Below are 20,664 nucleotides of genomic sequence, written 5' to 3'. Positions count from 1 at the left end.
AATTGGGCAATAGGCTGCAAGAGAGAACTATGTGCCGAAGAATCGGATGAAGTATCGATGAACCAATGACATGCCGGACAACATTTGATTCAAGCTTTGTAATAATTGTCTAGATCGAAGTAGGTTTTAAGTGTGCAGGATTAACTACGATAGCGATCAAGGCATAAAGCAAAATGAAATCCCGGAGTCAAGAACGAGATTTCGTTAGGAGTTCGAGAGTTCATCAGAAGTCCGGACGTTTGTTGGAAGTTCAGTTGGAATTAACCGAGAAGTCCAGGAGCTTGCCAAAGAAGCTCATCGGAACTCGTTAAGAAGATCGTCATGAAGTCCAGGAGCTTGTTGGGAGTCCGTTGGAACATTGTCGAGAAATCATCAGAAGTTCGTCGGAAGCTCGTTGAAAGAAACCTAGACTAACCGGACTTGATTTGCTCAATGTATGTCTTAAAATTCGTAGTTAGCATATAATTGGGTTGGAATTGGGCTAACTCAATTATGGGCTAATTAAACCCAAATTTGGGCTATGTTGGGCGAAGTGAAAAGGCCCAAACAGTGACATAACAAGTAGAACCGTTGTGGCACAGTCTCCGAGACTATGTCAAGTGATGATACCGTCCAATGTTAGTGCTATAGGTGGTAGTACTGTCAGGACCCGGGAAACCCGAGATGAGATACTTTTAGGCTTCATGTTTTAATCCACTTGAAGCTTATAACTACCCCTATCATCTCTGGTTAACATACACAAGAATTGAGAGCAAAAAGAAATAAAAATGCTGTTGTAAACTTGTGAGAATTCCTCTCAAGCTCTAAGTGTTAGTCTTGTGTAAGAGAGGAGTGAACGGAGTTGTAAAAGTTCTCTCCTGAACCTATCAAAAGGAGAATTGAGTTGTAAGGGTAGTTGATCTTCACTCATTGAAGAAAGATCGGTAGTGGAAGTCGGTAACCTCGATGAAGGAGGAATTAAAAGTAGATGTAGGTCACAACAATCGAACCACTATAAATTGGTTTGCATTTCTTTTTGAGCAATTTACCAAAGTGTTTTACCTTCTTATTGCTTTCACTACGTTCCCATACGCTTTCAAGTTAATATCTTTCCGAAACAGGTTTAATCAAAATGAGATTTTTGAATTGACGTGATTTTTATCCATTGCACTAATTCACCCATCCTCTTAGTGCCGACTCGTTCTTAACAAAATCGAGAGTGGACGTAGGTCAGGATGACCAAACCATCATAAATCAGTTTGCATCATTTTCTTATTTTCCTTTATCATTACTTACTGATTTAAACTATCGTTACTTACATTTTTAGTTAAACATATTTTCGATACGAGTTTTATCAATTGAAATTTACAAATTGAAACTTTATTTCAATAACATTAATTCACCCTCGTCCTCTTAACGTCTTTACGATTTTAATAAGGAGCACGATACTTTCATCTCGGGCGTATAGTATTTATACCTAGAGATATGTTAATCATATTTTTCCCTCATATATATATATATATATATGTTTTGGAGAGATATAAATATATCTTAAACATAAATTTGAGGAATAAATTTGAGGAACAACGTATAAGCTTGTAGCAAACGTAGTCATTTTGATAACTATCATCCACGTGAACCCTAATAAATTATCAATAAATTCTTTTATTTTTCTTTTATTTTTAGTCGCTCAAATAGATCACGCACCATCTTATGCACATCAAGTAACGCTTCCCTTCTCGTGGACATCGATCGTACCCTCGACGAGCCATTGCAAGTACCTCCAAGGATTAACGCAGGTCTGTTGCCTGCACGCGATGAATTCCCATCTAATCTGCTACATCTCTCTCCGCTACCTCTCGTTCCCGATTCGTTAGCTAGAAACCCCCGTCCTCGCTCGAAGCGCCATTTGAAATGCCGACCCTTGGGCTTCGAGAGTTCCGGGAGAAGTTCGCCGCCCAGCTTGCCCCCTGCCACCGCTCGCTCCAGTTCTGGGTTCGAGCCGTCGACGTGTACACGACCTACAAGGTCTCCCCTTCCTCGCTCTTCCTGTCCCATAGTCTCGATCTTAATGGGCTTCTTGGATTTGCTGTTTTGGGTGTGACCAGGTTTGCCAGTTCCGAGCGGGTCTCGTCAAGGATGCGGAGAAGCGGGAGGCGATGTGGGAGAGGCAGCACGAGCTCGCGGCCGTTAAGATGTACTCCCTCTGCTCTGAGCTTGGTGGGCTCTTCCTAAAGGTACCGGATTGGTCTTCTTCGTGCTTGCAGATGTCTTTTAAATGGATGGTCTCTCTGTTGTGGGCGAAATGAGGCTTTCTTGAAAATGATCTCATTAGGAGCAATGAATTGCTTGATTTCCCAGAATGATGTCTTTGAGTTGATACTCTCAAGGTTATTTCCTTAGCAAGAAGAATTTTTTAGTTCACAACCTGTGTTCTTTCTTTCCTAGCGTTTATAATGATCTAAAAATTCATTTCAAACACTCTTCTGGCTGCCTTGCAGATAATCATTACCTACCTCTGTATACTTTAATATGAAAAACATGCATTATCAAATAAATTTCTTCCAAGCTTTTATCTATCCTTCACTTTTCTGCGGCATTAATGAGAGTTTCCCTCTTTAATGTGCTGTGATGCCTGGGGATTGGTTGACACATACTATGCCTTATGTTGAAGATATCAAACCTTTATTAAAATGGATTTTTCATATTCATAATCTGGAACAGCTGAAAACAAGTAGTTATCCATGAAGAGTCTTCCCCTAGAAGCAAAAATATTTTTATAACATATGACATCATATGCACCTTAAACATTGGTTTGATTGTGGTGTATCCCATAGCCACAGGTTAGGGTCCCAATTTCTCTTCAGACAAATTTTTGAAGGAGCTGGATAGCTTAGCTAGTAAAGAAATGGTGCAAGGTCTTGAGATTCAATCCCGCCCTGCCTTTACGACTTACCATTTGTCAAAGAAAAAAGGAAACATATGACACGATAAGGATATGGGGATACATAAAAACTTGAAAAATAAGATGTATATATATATATATATCTATGTGTTGGAAAAGCTAGATATTGACTAGCTATTTTTAGCCACACGTGATGAAAAAGTCTTTTGCTTTTGGTAATATAGTATGCCACAAACTCAGAAGATAGCAAGAACCCATCGGTAATATGCTCATTTTATTAATTTCATTCATCTTTTCTGCTTAACACAAATAACATGTAATAATCTATTGAATCATTCTGCCTATATAATCAAAGAATCAGTATCCAAGTAAAACAAAGTTTCATCAAGAAAATTTGCCTAAGCATCATAAAACCTAAAATATCATATGATTTTTTTAATGATTATAAAAAATTCAGATGGTTCCTCAAAGAATCAAACATGTGCTCTAGAAGTATCATACAAGCATCATAGATCGTACCTACGCATATCTTATATAGTTATTCCATGCTTCATTATTCTTCCCCAGTCAAATAATTTGGAACCCTGAATGAAGAGTCCTTGCATTATAGTTGCTATTTCTTTATTCTTATAGGCTTTGAGATATTCTACCTCTATCACTCAAACTACATAAACTCTTCCCGCACATTATCCTCTCATGAATTTTCTGGGAAGAAAATCCTGTATGCTTCTTAGTTCTTTCTGCTAAACTAAATCTTTTTGGACAAATTTGATTCTTAGTGGTATCAGGATTTTATCAGGCTGCACAGATTCTTGGAAAACCTGATTTAGCTCCAGCAGCATGGGTAAAACGACTGGTCACTTTATGTGATAAGGCTCCTGCTACCCCAATTTCAGTAATCCAGAAAATATTGGAGGAGGAGTTGGGACAAAATTTCAGTGATATTTTTGAGCAATTTGATGCTGAACCTCTTGGATCTGCTTCAATTGCACAGGTTCTGTTCAGAGTTCAAATATATGTGCATGTTCAATAATGCTGATCAAATGCATTTACTAAGCGCTGAACTCATGCCTATATTTTTTCATCGAAGTCTTAATTATTTGACTTAATTATATTGTTTTAAGTAGTTAATGGGTTGGTTTTCTTTTTTTTTTTTTATATCACAAAACAATTTCTTTTTAAAAGATATATTAAACATAAAGAATATCTCTTATCAAGCATAAGACCAAACGTCCATCAAGAATAGCTCTTATAAAGTTTACTAATTAGATGTTAAGGACTAGTGCATCAAGTGTTAATATATCTGCCTTTTTATGTAGTTTCTGTTTAATAGGGTAGGAGTAACACTGCATAATCCACCTTTTAAACATCAACTATAACTTCATTGCATTTCGAAGTATCTGTTAAAATTATCATAGAATTTTAATTTATTGGTTTTGAATGAATCTTGATATGTCTGCAGTATGGTTATTCTAATACTGCTGATATTTCTAATACTAGACTCATTGCTCTGATTACTGGAACTTCATCAGGGCTTTCCTTTATTTGTGCAAGAATATGTTTCTATGTTTTGGAAGCATCCAAATGATAAAATGTAATATACCATCGGCGATGCTAACATTTTGTTGTCAAAACCCACAAGTTAACAAAGCTATATTATGTTAGTATAGTAAAATCTTCATAAGCAAAGAAATTAGTAAAGTTCTAGTTTAGTCCATCGTAAATGTTGTCCAAGGTCCATCTTAGTTTATCATTGGTACTCACTAGCTTGTTGCCGGACTACATTCAACTTTTGTCTCCTTTCAGTGGTTTCGTTACAAGCCCCTTTTTCTGAATACTATCTCACCACTCATTCTGAAACCTTGTTTATCTTTCTTGATGAATTATAGCAGGTTCATCGAGCAAAACTCAGAGGTCTAAAGACTGATGTCGCAATCAAGGTTAGAAACAGCATACTTAGTACATGTGCTGTTTAATATTTTTGATTTACCATAATAATTAATTTCAGTGAAAATCTCTAGGTTCAACATCCTGGGGTTCAACATTTGATGATGATAGATATTCACAACTTGCAAGCATTTGCCTTGTTTTTACAAAAGACAGATATCAATTTTGATTTGTTCTCACTCACCAAAGAAGTTGAGAAACAGGTATTTCTATATGCTATAGTGTATTTTCAGTTTTCTTTTTAATTTGTCATACCTATTTTTAAAAATATACTTCATGGTTACATAGTAGATGAAAAGTTGCAATAAGAAACCTTTGTTTTATTTTTTTATAAATGATAAAAATACTGCATATAAATGAGATTGTAAAAGAGAATGTTTAGGAAACAGATGAAAAGAAACAAGAGGTAGAATATCATAATTATGATTTAGAGAAAAGAGACTTAGACACCAACAGCACCATTTTGTAGTTAGGGTTACAGGACCATGGGTGGCCATCAGATTTAGGATTGGATTAGCCATATCAGCTCAAATAAATCATGGAATCTCTTTTTTAGCTGACAGGAATACTGCTAAGATCTTGTAGGCAATTGGACTAATCGAATTTGGTTATACCTCTATAATCTTATGTACTATCTTCTGTCTAGCAAGTTGTATGTTAAATTTTTAATCAAATGGGTATCTCAGAGTAACCTCTGTTATATAATAGCTACAGGATCTATTTGGAATGTCCATAATCATAGGTTTGTCCTTTGGTCCTTCACTGGAGTTAAATTTTATATTTTAGCTTTGAGATTCCAAGGTTCTTGAGGACTTACCATGCTTGAACTTTTCAATAACAACTATAAATTCATCATGTAGGTTCTACTATCAGACCATATTTTGGATGATAACTTTTACAAGCCAATATATTTTACTTAAGAAGTTGCCACTAGCTGAAGTTTATGGTTTACAACCATAAACTCCTCAATTGGGTTCCACCTAAGACTTCATAGCATGGGAGTATACTTCTCTATTTTGGTGACAGTTTCCCATGCATTGGGTATGTTAAGTCTTTTGGTGATGTAAAATTTCCAGGCTTTTTCTTCTTTTTATTAAAAAAAATTATGCTTCTAATATATTGTTTCTTATTTGGCTGTGCTGTCTGCTTATTTCACGTTAACAGGTCAAGGTTAAGTATTCATATTAATCATACATAACATATACTAGAATGGTCACAATTGGATCAGACAGTAAACAGAATGATTTGTCAGAAAGTATTTCAAGTCAATGGCATTATTAAAGCATCTTAGGACTTTTATTATCACCATTCATTTTGGTAGTCTGATTGCCTACAATGGTGTAGACTTCTATCGAATATCTTTTATATGACATTTACACAATTAATATCTAATCATATTTTAAGTTTACACATGACTGTGTTGATCATTTTATAATTCACCTTATATTTCCTATGTTGATATGTTCTAATATCTTCTTATCCTTAATTCTGGTTTAGAAGATTCATTCTAGAACTGATCATGTTCAATTCGCTTGCGGTTATTTACTTCTAACTATTTTTTTCCTTTCGCCTGCTTCTAAAGGTTGCTTATGAATTTGATTTCCTGAGAGAAGCTGCAGCCATGGAAAAAATTAATAAGTTTTTTCATGATAACAACAAGAAGGTTCCTGTTTTGGTACCACGTGTCATTCCAGGCATGGTGACTAGGTAAAATTATAGAATAGAGAAAATTTGTAGTTAGTCTTTATCATGACATTTGATAAAAAAGTCTAGGATATATGTATACAACTTTATTTACTTTATATTTCATGTGCGGAATCTTGTCCATCATTGAGACTAAGGAGAAAAAAATTTGGCATCTTAAGCATTTATGAACTTACTTCGCAGATTAAAAAGCCTCTGTGATTCTGGATCTTCTTTTGAACAATGATTTACTCATGATTATTAGATGTTGCTTGCTGAATTTCTTAGCAACACTACTGACTGCTGTATATACAGATACTAGCTAAGAAGCAAGTTTTGAGTTGTTTCATTTGACATATTGTTCCAGTATCATATAGGTTGGCTGCTAGCATTGAAAAAATATATATTTTTGTTTCATTTGACCCAGACAGCAAATTACTGAACAATCTCTTTATACATAATTTAGAGATGATGTCATGTCAGCTGCTCACATGTCTAAATTCCTGTACACTAGTTTCTGGCGGCAAATGTTCTCAAACATGCTGAACAGCTGATTAACTCTATTGCATATTTAAAGTATGAAGATTCCATATTTGACACACAGACTGTAATTATCATTCTTATTATCTCTTCCTTTCATGGGGTAAACGTAAGTACAAGCTGTTAAATGCAGAAAAAGATGTCAGCTTGTCTCCAAAGCAAGGTTCGCCGTACCACGGCATACCGCTCGATACGGGCAGTATGTAACGGTCCAACAGGGGACCGCTACGGGGTGGTACATTGGTATGCTCTCATATATCATGTGTCGGTATGCTCGATATGGCATGGTATCTATCGTACTGGTAGCTGGTCAATACATCGGTATGGATTAGTAATGCGAACCATGCTCCAAAGGACCTTATTGTCTAAGAGCAAGAAACAAGAAATTGGTAGAAGAATAAGAATGAAAAGCCAGATAACCTAGGATATCTTTTGGTCAATACTAATGTTCACCAAACAAGTTCATGAGAAAGTAATTGCTTATATCAAGAATGATGTTACTGTAATATTGATAAGATAGCTAACCTTTGGGATAATTTTTTGACTTGGCTCTAGCTATTACAAAAAGTAAAACCAGCTAAGCTATGCTAATTTATTGAAACCCCTAATGTACAATTGTCAGACCTCAAGTTGATTATATCATTCATAAAAATGTATCTAGGAAAAATATGTGACAAAATTTGGAGACTGAAGGAGCTTACAGAGTTTATTCTAGCCCTTCCATTACCAGCTGTTGAGTTGGTATATGACATGATGCTCCATTCTGTTTGATGCCTCAATTTGCTATTGCAGGTCAACTATTGGACTATAATTAAATACTTAATAATGTTTCTAATATTTGAAGGACAAAATAGGCAGTATGGAGTGCAATTTTGTGCAGATTCTTAAAAAGATGCAAACATTGTCCAACTTTACACCTTTTTGTGATGCAGGCTTGAACTTTCAATTTCGCAATTATGTGCAAAGAAACAGAAGTTGTCTGCTCTTACATTATGCTGCCTTGTTTATTCAGAAAGATCTATGCTATTTTATGTCAAGTAGATCAATTTGTTGTAAGTTCCTTATTGTCAGTATGATTATGCAAAATAAGGTCCTAATAAACACTAGCAAAGAAACTAACACCATATCATCTCCTTTATCTCTTTTACCATTTCTTATTTTCTCTTTGTGAACATTCAGTTTCTCCAGATCTGCATAACAATTGCAGTAGATGTAAATGTTAATACATCAGGATCTATGCTACATGTGTCTATCGTGCTTTCTTGTTCACTATTTTTATGGTCATGAGACATTAAATACGTATAGTACGAAACCGTTTGGCTTATGAAAACATTTGATTCAGTTGTTGCAACCTTATCAAGTTTTGAGAATCCATTCCTTGTGGCTAAATCATGTCAGTTGGTCATAGTTCCTGCCATATGCTTGCCGTATGCTGTGCCTAAGGATGCAGATATATGGCATATTGTTTTCTTGCTGTACAAGATATTAAGAGCCAAAAGTCATATTGTAAATTTGTTTCTCATGCTTACATTTGTTGTTGTCAAATATTAAAAGCATTATTTCCAAATTTCTTGCTTTTGAAAGAATATAGTATCTTAACATTTTTCCAATTGATTAGGAAGGTCTTTGCAATGGAATTTATTGATGGTATCCCGATAATGAATCTTGGTGATGAAATGGCAAAAAGGGGCATTGATCCTGGTGGTAAATTTGCAGCACTTGCAAAGCAGTAAGCTCCTGTATCATCCGAGTTTGTTGTGTTTATACATATATATGTATATATATAAACATATAGAAACAAATGCTTAATATATGCACATATATATAAGCATACTCACATTCACATATACACAAATGTATACACATTTGCATATGCATAGACACATACGAACACATCCATATATACATATGCATGTGTATGCATATACATAGCTGAATAATAAATGCTGTTCCATACCAATTGTTGCTTATACTGTTATATGATAGCTATATCTGATTAAACTTGCATGTATCTGTTTTAACCTTGAGTGAGTCAAGATTCATTTTTGATAACAAAGCAGCTGATTTATCATATGTAGATATTTTGTTACATCCCAATCCTAGGGCAAGAACATATATTTAATGTCCAGAAAGACATCTTACAAATATACAAATAACACACAACCATAATCTGAAACAGAAAACACTTAACAAGTCATTAAACTTACAGACCAAACAAATTCTATGCATAGAATGAAAACGTTGCTAGTCCACTAGGTGCATATATAGTTAACCAAGGTTCTAAATACCAAAGTTGGACTGAAAAGAGAAAAAAAAACTAAAATCCAGATAATTTTGATCAATGGGGTAGATAATAACAACCATTGTGTCAAATACAAGTCTGTCTAACCATATTGTTTGGTACTGGTAGGTATTTAATTCTTTAATTCCTTTAGCTGATACTGGGTAATATATGCACACTGATATCATACCCCTTATAGATTATGAACCAATATTTGTCTGAGAGTTAAAACCTTGCTAAAAGAATTAACTAAGGTTCTAAACATGTCTAACCATTGAAGACTCCAAAAAAGGAAAAAGGATAAAAAAAGAATTTCCAGCCATTTATACCTCTAGAGAATTCTCTAAATTGAAGTTCACAAAAACTTGCATCCTGAATATCTTGCAAAAAGGATTGGGCTCACTATTTATAAACAGTTAAAGGGTAATATAATGAGGATAAAACTAATTAGTGATTGTACCATGGAATGATGTTTTGTTTGGATCGGTACAAAATGGGTGGTGCATCGGTCTGAGTGTTAATCGAGACGTAGATGATCCTTGTTTCGAGTAGCCTTGTCTGACCCATTAAAAAAAAAAGGGTTTACCCATCAATTAGGGCTCGCAAACGCAAGTCGAGGCCTCTTTTATGAACACAGGAAGTGCGGAATGCCATCCGATGCCGCCTACCTTCGTCACCCACTATGTGCTGTTGATTGCAGGTATGCTTCCTCTTCTCTTTGTCTCCTCCTCTTCCTCCTGCTCCATCGCTTCCTCTTCCTCTACCTCCACTGCCTCCTCTTCTTCCTTCACCTTCTTCCTTTTTCCTCCTCCTCCATAGCTATCTTCCTTTCTAGACATTTGTTCTTTCCTCTTCAGTGATTTAAAAAGTGCTAGGTGCCAAAAGGCACCAAGGTTCCAAAATGCCCAAGGCGCTCAGGTGCTCGCTCGAGCGAAGCAACGCACTTTAAAATATTAAAATATTAAAATATTAAAATATTAAAATATTAAAATATTAAAATATTAAAATATATAATATTATTAAACTAATAAATAAAGATTATTTGTACATTTAATAAGGCCATTTAGTCCCACATTGGTTGAGTATGGAAACCAAGGGCTCATAAGTCCGCTAAGTCTCCCTTACCCTTAGAGGTGCCTTTTGAAGCTCACATGCTCCGAAAGGACAAAACCATACGGGTACACCCATCGCCCAAAGCGGATAATTCCTCGCGAACCTACGGGTCGCCCCAATGGCCGACCGACCAAATTGTCCCTTATTAGATTGGTGCTAGAAGGAGGGCCCGAGGCCTCCACCTCGGCCGAGAAAACTCGCTCTCGAGCCGTGCACCTTGGCTATAAGCCCTTGGCTCCCTTATGGGAGGGAGCACTGATAAGGCAATTTAGTCCCACATTGGTTGAGGAGTATGAGAACTTAGAGGTGCCTTTTGAAGCTCACATGCTCCGAAAGGACAAAACCATACGGGTACACCCATCGCCCAAAGCGGATAATTCCTCGCGAACCTACGGGTCGCCCCAATGGCCGACCGACCAAATTGTCCCTTATTAGATTGGTGCTAGAAGGAGGGCCCGAGGCCTCCACCTCGGCCGAGAAAACTCGCTCTCGAGCCGTGCACCTTGGCTATAAGCCCTTGGCTCCCTTATGGGAGGGAGCACTGATAAGGCAATTTAGTCCCACATTGGTTGAGGAGTATGAGAACTAAGGGCTCATAAGTCCGTCAGGTCTCCATTACCCTCAGAGGCGCCTTTTGGAGCTCATATGCTCCGAAAGGACAAAACCGTGTGGGTATGTCCATCGCCCAAAGCGGACAATTCCTCATGAGCCTACGGGCCGTACCAATGGCCGACCGACCAAATTGTCTCTTATCAGATTGACGTTAGAAGGAGGGCCTGAGGCCTGCTCCTCAACCGAGCAAACTTGCTCCCGAGCCGTGCACCTTGGCTATGAGCCCTTAGCACTCCTACGGGAGGGAGCACTGATAAGGCCATTTAATCCCACATTAGTTGAGGAGTATGAGAACCAAGGGCTCATAAGTCTGCCAGGTCTCCCTTACCCTCAGAGGCGCCTTTCGGAGCTCACATGCTCCGAAAAGACAAAACCGTGCGCGTACACCCATCGCCCAAAGCGGACAATTCTTCGCGAGCCTACAGGCTGCACCAATGGCCGACCGACCAAATTGTCCCTTATCAGATTGGCGCTAGAAGGAGAGCCCAAGGCCTGCACTTTGGCCGAGCAAACTCACTTCCGAGCCGTGCACCTTGGCTATGAGCCCTTAGCTCTCCTACGGGAGGGAGCACTGATAAGGCCATTTAGTCCCACATTGGTTGAGGAGTATGGGAACCAAGGGCTCATAAGTCCGCCAGGTCTCCCTTACCCTCAAAGGCACCTTTTGCAGCTTACATGCTCCGAAAAGGACAAAACCGTGCGGGTACGCCCATCATCCAAAGCGGACAATTCCTCGCGAGTTTACGGGCCGCACCAATGGTCGGACGACCAAATTGTCCCCTATCAGATTGGCGCTAAAAGAAGGGCCTAAGGCCTGCACCTTGGCCGATCAAACTCGCTCCTGAGCTGTGCACCTTGGCTATGAGCCCTTAGCTCCCCTACAGGAGGGAGCACTAATAAGACCATTTAGTCTCACATTGGTTGAGGGGTATGAGAACTGATAAATTTTCTTTTATTATTGTGTGGCATAATTTTCATCTTGGATAGTGAGCTTTGAAAAAATGTAGGATCTTTGATTGTATGCCTTAAGCATCTACTATCTTTTACTCCAGCTTTTGTTTACAGACATATGTACAAGAAAGAGTGTTGGTTTAGGTATCTATTTAACTTTTGGTCTTTCATGTTTAACATTATCTTTGCTTCCTTTTAGGTTTAAATTATTTATGGTTCTTTTTTTATACCCAAATTAATTTATAATGGTCATTCTTACTAAGGGAGCATGTGTAAGAATGTTACTATTGGTTGGCTTAGCTTACGATGAATGTTACTATTTTTTACTTTAAATTTTTTACAACATGGTGACATTCATTTCTTCCGAGCATTTTTCAACGTATCAAACTCATTAGTGTTCATTTCCAATGAATTATATTTTTGACCAATCTTTTTAAGTCCATCATGTAATTCATAGAATGTTTAAGTAATTCTTATGTGATAAAGATGTTTCAAGAGAGTTAAATATCTCATTGTTGAAAGTCATATGGGCATAATTTGCCACTACTTCAGTGGCTTGCTCTTTCATCTTCGATTCACTTAATTCATCCTATGTTACTTTAAAAACTTTCTTTTTTTAGGGATGATGACTTCTTCAGTTGTGGACACTCATTCTTGGAGTATCCTTGCTTCTTACACTTGTAGCATATGATTACATATTTCTTAGGCTCGGTTTTAGTCTTACAATCCTTTCTTGTTTGATTTATCTTGTTTTCTTCATAAACTTCTTGAATCTTTTTGTGAGAAGTATGATGTCTTTATCATCATCACTCGAGCTTTTACTTGAGTCACCTTATTTGGATTTTAGATAATCTTCTTTGGTCTTACCATCCTTTCTTGTTTGATTTGTCTTGTTTTCTTTATAAACTTCTTGAATCTTTTTGTGAGAAGTGTGATGCCTTTATCGTCATCATTCGAGCTTTTACTTGAGTCACCTTTTTTGGATTTTAGATAATCTTCTTTGGATTTAGGGTAATGTCGATTTTCTTGGTAGGTTTTCTTTTTCATCATGAACTTTCAAGTTATTTCGTAGATCATGAGATATCATATGAGTTCTTTAAGAGGAACATTATTCAAATCTTTACTTTCTAGGATTGTTGTTACCTTTGGATCTTAACTCTTAGGAAAAGACATTAAAATCTTACTCACCAATTCATGGTTTATATAGCTTTTGCTAAGTGCTTTCAATTTATTGATAATAATTGTAAAGCAGGTGTACATGTCACTAATAGATTCACTTGGATTCATTTTAAATTATTTATAATTATGAATTAAAAGATTAATCTTAGATTCTTTTATTTTATTTATTCTTTCATTTTTGATTTAAAGTGTCAAATATTAATATCACAAGTAGAAACTCGATTAAATCTATTCTTTTATAAACATAAAATAAAACATTTATAGTTTTAGCATTTAAAGAAAATATTTATTTTTTAAAGTCATTTCATTCATCCATTGGTTTAGTGATTTTTGAAAATCAAGTTTGAAAACATTTAATAAATCATAATCCATTTAAATAAGAAAATCCTCATTTTAGTTTTTCAATATGTAATTCGTCTCATAAAGATAGGTGGTTATGTGATGGAGTCACATCTTAATTGTTTGAGAATGTCATTGTTTCTTTCTTAGGTGTTAATCTTCAATTGTTAGGATCTTAATGACACTAAAAGGGGTGAATTAGCACTTATATAAATTTTGAATTTCAATCGAGAAAACATGTATCAGAAACAAAATTAGCCTAGTTTTTAAGCACAAGTGAAAAATATACATGATAACAATTTAAGTATGCAATCATGGAGGCACAAGTAAGAGATAGAATGACACACTGATTTATAGTGGAATGGTCTTCACGACCTATGTCCACACCCAATTTTTTAATCCTCAAGGTCATCAGCTTCCACTAACAATATTCTTTTCAAAGGATGAATATTAGCTATGTTTTACAACCTTCTCGTTTTTGAGGCTTTAGGAGAGAACCACACTCAATTCTTTTACAAAGAACTCTCACCTCCCACCACTTAGAATCATAACTCAACTCAAGAAGGTGGAGGAGACTGAAACAAGACTCAAAGAGAGAGCTTCAACACTTGCAAACTCAAGGAATGAATGCTCTATCAGTCAACCTGAGTATTTATAGCTCCTAAAAGCCCTAAAATGTGGAACCAAAAAGTTTAAATTCTCGTGATTTCAGGGTATGGTCGGTACTAACAATGACTTCGAGCGGTACTACCATCACAATTTTTGGCATGCCACAAAAGTCGACACTGGATGGTACCACCATTGTAGGTAGGACTACCACCATAATATTTAACAAAGCATCAACAATTCTTGTCAGTTGACTCAAGCAGTACTATCTCTTGTGTTGGTGGTACTATCACTCTCGGGCAGTGTACGGTTGTGTGTTTGACCTAGTAAGGGCTCAAGTCCAGCCAAACTTCAAGCTCAATGCTTGCTTCAATGGATGGGCTCCAAACCAACCGAATACCAACCTTATTTGTCCCAACATGACTTTGATCAAGTCTTCTAATCATTAATGGCTTATCTGACACATTGTTGAAGCTTCTGGCATGTTGTCGCAACTTTCAACATATTTTCACAACTTCTAGTATATCATCAAATCTTTCGGCACATTACTGAAACTTCCGGCACATCATCTTATCCTCCGACATAATGTTCAATTTCTGACACCTCTGGCATGATGTCCAATTTTCGTCACATTGATCAATCATCAGGCTCAACGTTTCATTCCTTGCCTCGATGATCTTTTGGCATGATGATCGATTCTCTGATTGGACATTCCATCTTTCAATGGGCTGCATCCTTAGTCGAAGTATTTCTTACTTGTCTCAATAATGCATTAGTTCATCAAATTCATCAATTAATTTCATCATCAAAGTGATTTCATCACCAAAGGATTCAACAACCTCGTCGTTATCAGCCCATCATCAAAGGATTCAACAAGGTTCTCAATTTTGATGTGTACCGCCTGGTATGGGCAGTACGTACCGGTCCGAGAGGATATCGGTATGCGAACCGCCCTCTATTGAGCGGTACTAGTGTTTTGACCGGTACCGAGGTGTACTGACTAGTACTGAGGCGTACCGACTGATACTACCCCGGATTTTGACTGTTACTGAGGCGGTGTGGTAGGTTGAGGTATTTTTAAGGTTTTAGGATGTACCGTCAGTACGCCAAGTTATACCGATGGTACATCCCGATACGTATCGTACCGAGCTCTACGGATCGATATTCAAAACCTTGGGATTCAACACCCTCGTTGTTATCAGTCCAACTGTCACCTTTATTCTCTCTTTCCTCCTATGCATCTTCTTTCTCTGCTTGTCCTATGAATTCATAATTATTAGATTCTTATCAAAATAAAATCCCACTGGTCCTCAAATTATGGATTCAAACATAGCCTCAAGTCGATTTTATATGATTTTTGGATAATTTGTTAAATTTCTTCATTTAGTCAATTATTTTCAGTGCAAAAACAACTATGTTTGGTATATAGGTACATGATTGATGACAATGCTTCTTGTGGAGTTCAAAATTCGAAAGCTGAGTATTTTATATATGTTTTGGTGAAAAAACAAAATCTTTGATGGTTTCTATGCTGCATAAATACCTTGCTGCATGGTTTAAATTTAAACTACATGGATTATGTTAATCTCCTTCAAATTGGCTGATTGCATTTGTCTTGCTGAAGTTTCTTTTTGTTATTAAATAAAACATTTAAAAAAAATTCATATTTAAAGTGTAGATAACAGATGCTTTGGTAAGGAAGATATCTTAGTTCCTAGTGAAATTTTTGTGTTAATGCAGGAAAATCTTGAAAAGTTTGACACTTGCATATGGTCAAATGATATTAAAGAATGGCTTTTTTCACGCAGATCCACATCCAGGAAACATACTTATCTGCAAGGGCTCAGAGGCAAATTGTTTATGATTTTGTATCTAACAGTTCTAAATTTCTTTCTTGTTCGCACTTGCAGTTGTGATTCATAACAAGGAAAATTTCCTTGCAAATATCTAAATTTCAAGGTTCGTTAAACTTATATATTCTTTTTTTCCTTTTTGTGTCAGGTTGCCTTACTTGATTACGGCCAAGTGAAGGATCTTCCGGACAGTTTGAGGCTTGGATATGCAAAACTTGTGCTTGCTATGGCTGATAGTGACCCTCTAATGGCTAAACTGAGTGTCGAGTATATAATTTCTCACCTTTTAGTTGGATAGTATTACGCTATTCTAGGAAGGACCAACATGAATTTCTTTTTCTCTTCTTTTTTCTGCTGATAATAACTGATGGTCTAATCCCCACCTAAAAATTTACCTGGGTGAGGTCCTTGGGCCACCTTCACAAAGATTTACACCAAAACCTCTTTAATTAAGAGGAAAACCAAGCAGTAGGTTAGGTTGGTGAAGGATCAATATATGTTATAAAGCGAGTTCTTATCTCTGTTCTAGTCAGAATATTGACCTATCAAGTTTTATAGACATGAAATGATATTATCTGGTTTTTCTTCAACTTTGGCATATAATTTTTATCTTAACAAATGACAAAATTATGTAGGGAGCTTGGTATCAAAACCTTGAGTACACATGCAGATGGTGACCAGGAACTGTTGACGCTAGCACGAAAAATGTTTGACACTAAATTCCCTCCTGGAGTAACTATGATTTCACCATTTTCAGAAGACTCTTCTTTGAACAAAATCACTGTCCAGGTACACTATCCTTAGTAGTAGTATACGTGATGATCTTTCAGGCTTCATAATTTCCATGTTAAGTGCTTAATCTATTATTATCTCCTGTTGTGGATATAACATGATAATTAATTTTGTATTTATTCAGTAAACATCATTACTCATAAATGAATATTAGGGTTTCAAAAATTGGTCAGATCAATATGTACAGAAGGTTATTTACCTGTCCAACCACATACTGTTACTGGACCATATAGCTCTGTGTTGGTCACTTTTCATTTTTTTTAGTCTTTTCAGTGATACTGGATGATACAAGATAGTATAACACCCAGCATACAAGTATTTTCCCGGTCTAACAAAGTGTTGAAACTGATTTCAGACTGAAGTTTTAAACCTGATGCAGATAACACCATATTATTGATGTTTCATGATCCAAGAAGGTACAGGTCCTTGACATCATGTTACCAACTGTGTCAGTCATATGTTTGCATGTTTCAAACAATACTGCCTAGGCTTCACATGTGCGACTTAATAGAAAAAGCTTAGAACATGTGAGACTTCACATTCGAATGGAATATCCAAACTAGGTGTATGCAAATGCTTAGAATATGACTATAATGTCCGCATGTGGCAAAGCATGGACCTAGTATTAGTTCAGCTGTCAGCTTAATAAAATAATCATGGCTTGGAACTGATCTGCAATATACAAAATAACATATGGAGATTCTACCTGGAAAACTCTTATGATATGTTATCCAGAAAATTATTGATGGTAGATCATGGTCATAGATGCAACATCATGGACATCTATGCATGCATGGTTTATGGAACTATAGGTAACACTTAATAATTTGATTTTCAAATGCAATTGACAGGATATCAGATAGCTGAATATGATTGAGGGATTTCTGCTTTAAGCGCCAAGTATAATGGCTCCTTTTTATAGAGTATTTCCAGTTAAAGCTCTCTCTCTCTCTCTCTCTCTCTCTCTCTCTCTCTCTCACAGATATATATATATATATATATATATATATTGATGTCAAATGCTATTAAAATATCTGCCAGTAGCATACCATTAGGGTGCAGCTTGGTATTGGTTGTCTTACCTTCTGGGAAGTTCAGAACAGTAAGCCTAGAGGGCTGCAACCGTCAGACTTCCTATCGGTCCATGCTGACTGGTTCAATTGAGATCTATAGGTATATATTGATATAGTACGTGTGCCATAACATATAAAGAATGTTATGTTGTTAATAAAGAACTTTGTTAATAAAGGCCAGCATATCTTTAGAGCCTATGAACTTATAAGTTGAAATATTACCTGCAGTTAATGCCAAGTAGGAGAGTATAGATAAGGCATTATTTTCAATAAAATGTGAGTTCGATGTAACTTGACTATGTTTTTTTGAACATTTTGTTGCTTACATCTTGTTTAGTTTGTGGACAATTAGTAATCTATGCACATTGTGGTCATCAAAGAACCGTTATTTGTTATTCACTCAGGATTGAAGTAATTTGTAGTTAGACCTACTTGTTTTTGTTATTGAGCATTTGGCAACTCCTTTAGTGTCCAGTATAAGCTATAATGCATTTTAGAACCCTTTTTTACTGAGGATAACACTGAATAAGTCAACTTGATTGCATCAATTTTGTGTGATCATTGTTATATTTTTGTTTTACGAATTATATTATTCCATTATGGTTTTTGAGAGGGACAGAACTAGGATTTACATTCAGGGGACAGTGCTTAGTGGATACTAATTGAGAAGTATTTGCATGACTATTTTTAATTCAAAAATATTACATTGTGTTATATAATGGTACTTTGAAATTTGTGTAATTTAACTGTAGTTAGTATAAATGCATGTAATAAATCATATTAATAATTTGATATAATAACAAAGACAAATTGGTAGAATAGAATTAGAGCAAAGATCGAGTAAAGTTATCCATGTGTAAAATTTAAAAATTATGAAGTTTAAAACCTTTAAAAAATTGCAAGATACATGCATCCTCAGAGTAGTGTAAACTTCTGTATGCTAAATTAATCAAATGGTCCTTAAAGGCTTAAACAATAAGCAAACTTGAAGCTCATCCCTAACTTCAACTTCTTTCAATTTAGAAAGCAAACTTGTTGGTACCATCATTTCTCATTTATAATTATTGATAGAATGTTTTGTTAGAGTCAGCATGATGAAATACTTGCATGCATTAAAATGATAACATGGTAGTTTAATTGTCAAATCAAGTGACAAATGAGCACACTAAATTGTGAGCCTATCCTTAGTTTACTACAAGCTTTTTTTTCCATGCTGACTATTACAACAACTCAGCATCCTGTTAGGTACAATTTATGTTAGATGATGTTAAGACAATTGTAACTGATTTAAAAAAATACTTCAAATTTTATTGATAGTATAAGCATGATAATGATAATTTAGCCATAAAATAATACAGTATCTGATATGACAAACAATTTAATCTATAAAGAACGGCTAGCAATATATCATAGATAAAAACTAGAGGGAAAATAACATCTAAAATGTAAAATCACAAGTCAGACAAAAGGGTAAAATATTAAAAATTAGAAAAAAAATGCATACCAGCATCTTAGTTTGGATAAAAAGTCTAAAGTGTATTGTAACATAAATATTTGCTAAATCCCATATTATGAAATGCTTATAACCACAAGATGACCGATGGAATGACATACAGTCATATTAAATTACATTATTTTAGGAAATTTGTCAAGATATATGCAATTGAGGATGCTATGGTGTCCATCTTTTCCACTAAAACATTTGGCATGCTCACAAGTGCCAACTTATGCCTTTATAAGCTTTTTTCTTGTTAAAGAAGTTACAAGCAAATCGGCTGGGCTGTAGGTTTAGATTGCTTGGCATTCTTTGACAGCAGTGGCCTTCCTTGTTTTTCTGAGGGATCTCTAATACGGGGCCCACTTTGACTGGAAGTGTCTAGGAGGTTGTCTTTTTTGCCAGATAGAGGATGTTAGCTTTCTGTGCTGCCTGAAATTTCCTGTTCCAAGTTGTCTTTTTATGACACTACTAATATGACCTGTCTATCTGCAATAGAGGTTCCCGGAGGAACTATTTTCTGTTCTCCGGACAATGCAGCTGTTGAGAGGACTTAGTGTGGGGATGAGAATCTACTGCTCGTGCGCTGAACAGTGGAGGCCAATTGCGGAAGAAGTTCTTTACAAAGCTGGAAGGCTCAAAGGTGATTTTATGAAGAACTAACACATACTCTTATAAACTTCCCTACCTAAAACGAAGCTTGTAGTCTTTGTTTGTATTGAATTTGACTCAAAGAGATTCTCCCAATTACTGATTTAATAGGGTGGTCTTTGTAAAATTGCAGCCGAGGATCTGAAAGCACATAAACATGGCTTTTTTAGAAGAATATTGCGAAAATAGGACTTCATTAGCTATGTATTCCGAAATGGATGTTCTTATCGAAGGCACTACCAAGGCTGTTTACATCCTCTGCTAAAGCTTCAAATGGACATCGCATTTGGTTGAACACATTTGAGGGTGATGTTAAATTGATGTTTCTTTATACAAATTTATTATGATTATTGATACCCATTAAAACACATTATTGTGGAATAGTTGTAAGCTTTCTGAAATCTTTCACAGGGAAACTGTTGGTTCTTCGACAAAGTATCAATTTTGTCTTGGCATAATTTTTCTAAGGGATCGGATTTTTTCCTTCAAGTATCACTTCAGATCAGACCCCACTTGGGAGAAACAATTTGCCCCAAAGGATGATAGGATAACGGATGTACAAAACATTCCAACTCAGACTTGTTGGAATTGAACCGGAAGACACACAACCGAAGTATTTGATCAAGAGACCAGATGTTAGTTAAACCTTGATATTAACCGTGGCA

The 20,664-nt window shown here is 36.0% G+C and overlaps 1 protein-coding gene across 3 annotated transcripts; it reads left to right on the top strand.

Annotated features, from left to right (window-relative positions):
• The first annotated feature begins 1,694 nt into the window (after positions 1-1,694).
• LOC103973984 (uncharacterized) lies at positions 1,695-20,441 on the top strand. 3 transcript variants are annotated; one of them, XM_009388693.3, is made up of 12 exons: positions 1,696-2,007; positions 2,088-2,216; positions 3,684-3,878; positions 4,777-4,824; positions 4,906-5,034; positions 6,414-6,538; positions 8,673-8,783; positions 15,876-15,984; positions 16,137-16,255; positions 16,624-16,777; positions 19,847-19,991; positions 20,133-20,441. In XM_009388693.3, exons 1-12 carry the CDS (start codon positions 1,894-1,896, stop codon positions 20,186-20,188), a joined length of 1,434 nt encoding a protein of 477 aa, XP_009386968.2. In that variant the 5' UTR covers positions 1,696-1,893; the 3' UTR covers positions 20,189-20,441. The 3 variants fall into 3 exon arrangements, with proteins under 3 accessions (XP_065046469.1, XP_009386968.2, XP_009386967.2); XM_009388692.3 differs by having other exon boundaries at positions 4,774-4,824; XM_065190397.1 differs by lacking the exon at positions 6,414-6,538 and having other exon boundaries at positions 1,695-2,007; positions 4,774-4,824; positions 8,677-8,783.
• Positions 20,442-20,664: the final 223 nt, after the last annotated feature.

The sequence above is a fragment of the Musa acuminata genome, chromosome BXJ1-1 (assembly GCF_036884655.1).
Source record: "Musa acuminata AAA Group cultivar baxijiao chromosome BXJ1-1, Cavendish_Baxijiao_AAA, whole genome shotgun sequence".
Taxonomy (NCBI): Eukaryota; Viridiplantae; Streptophyta; class Magnoliopsida; order Zingiberales; family Musaceae; genus Musa; species Musa acuminata.
Note: the sequence above shows the minus strand (reverse complement) of the source record. Positions and strands in the feature narration are given on the sequence as shown.

Bases quoted from the DNA above. Each gene is read 5' to 3' on its own strand.
- LOC103973984 (XM_009388692.3), top strand. From the start codon at position 1,894: ATGCCGACCCTTGGGCTTCGAGAGTTCCGGGAGAAGTTCGCCGCCCAG. The intron at 2,008-2,087 runs GTCTCCCCTTCC...GGGTGTGACCAG, and splicing joins ACGTGTACACGACCTACAAG to GTTTGCCAGTTCCGAGCGGG. The intron at 3,879-4,773 runs GTTCTGTTCAGA...GATGAATTATAG, and splicing joins GATCTGCTTCAATTGCACAG to CAGGTTCATCGAGCAAAACT.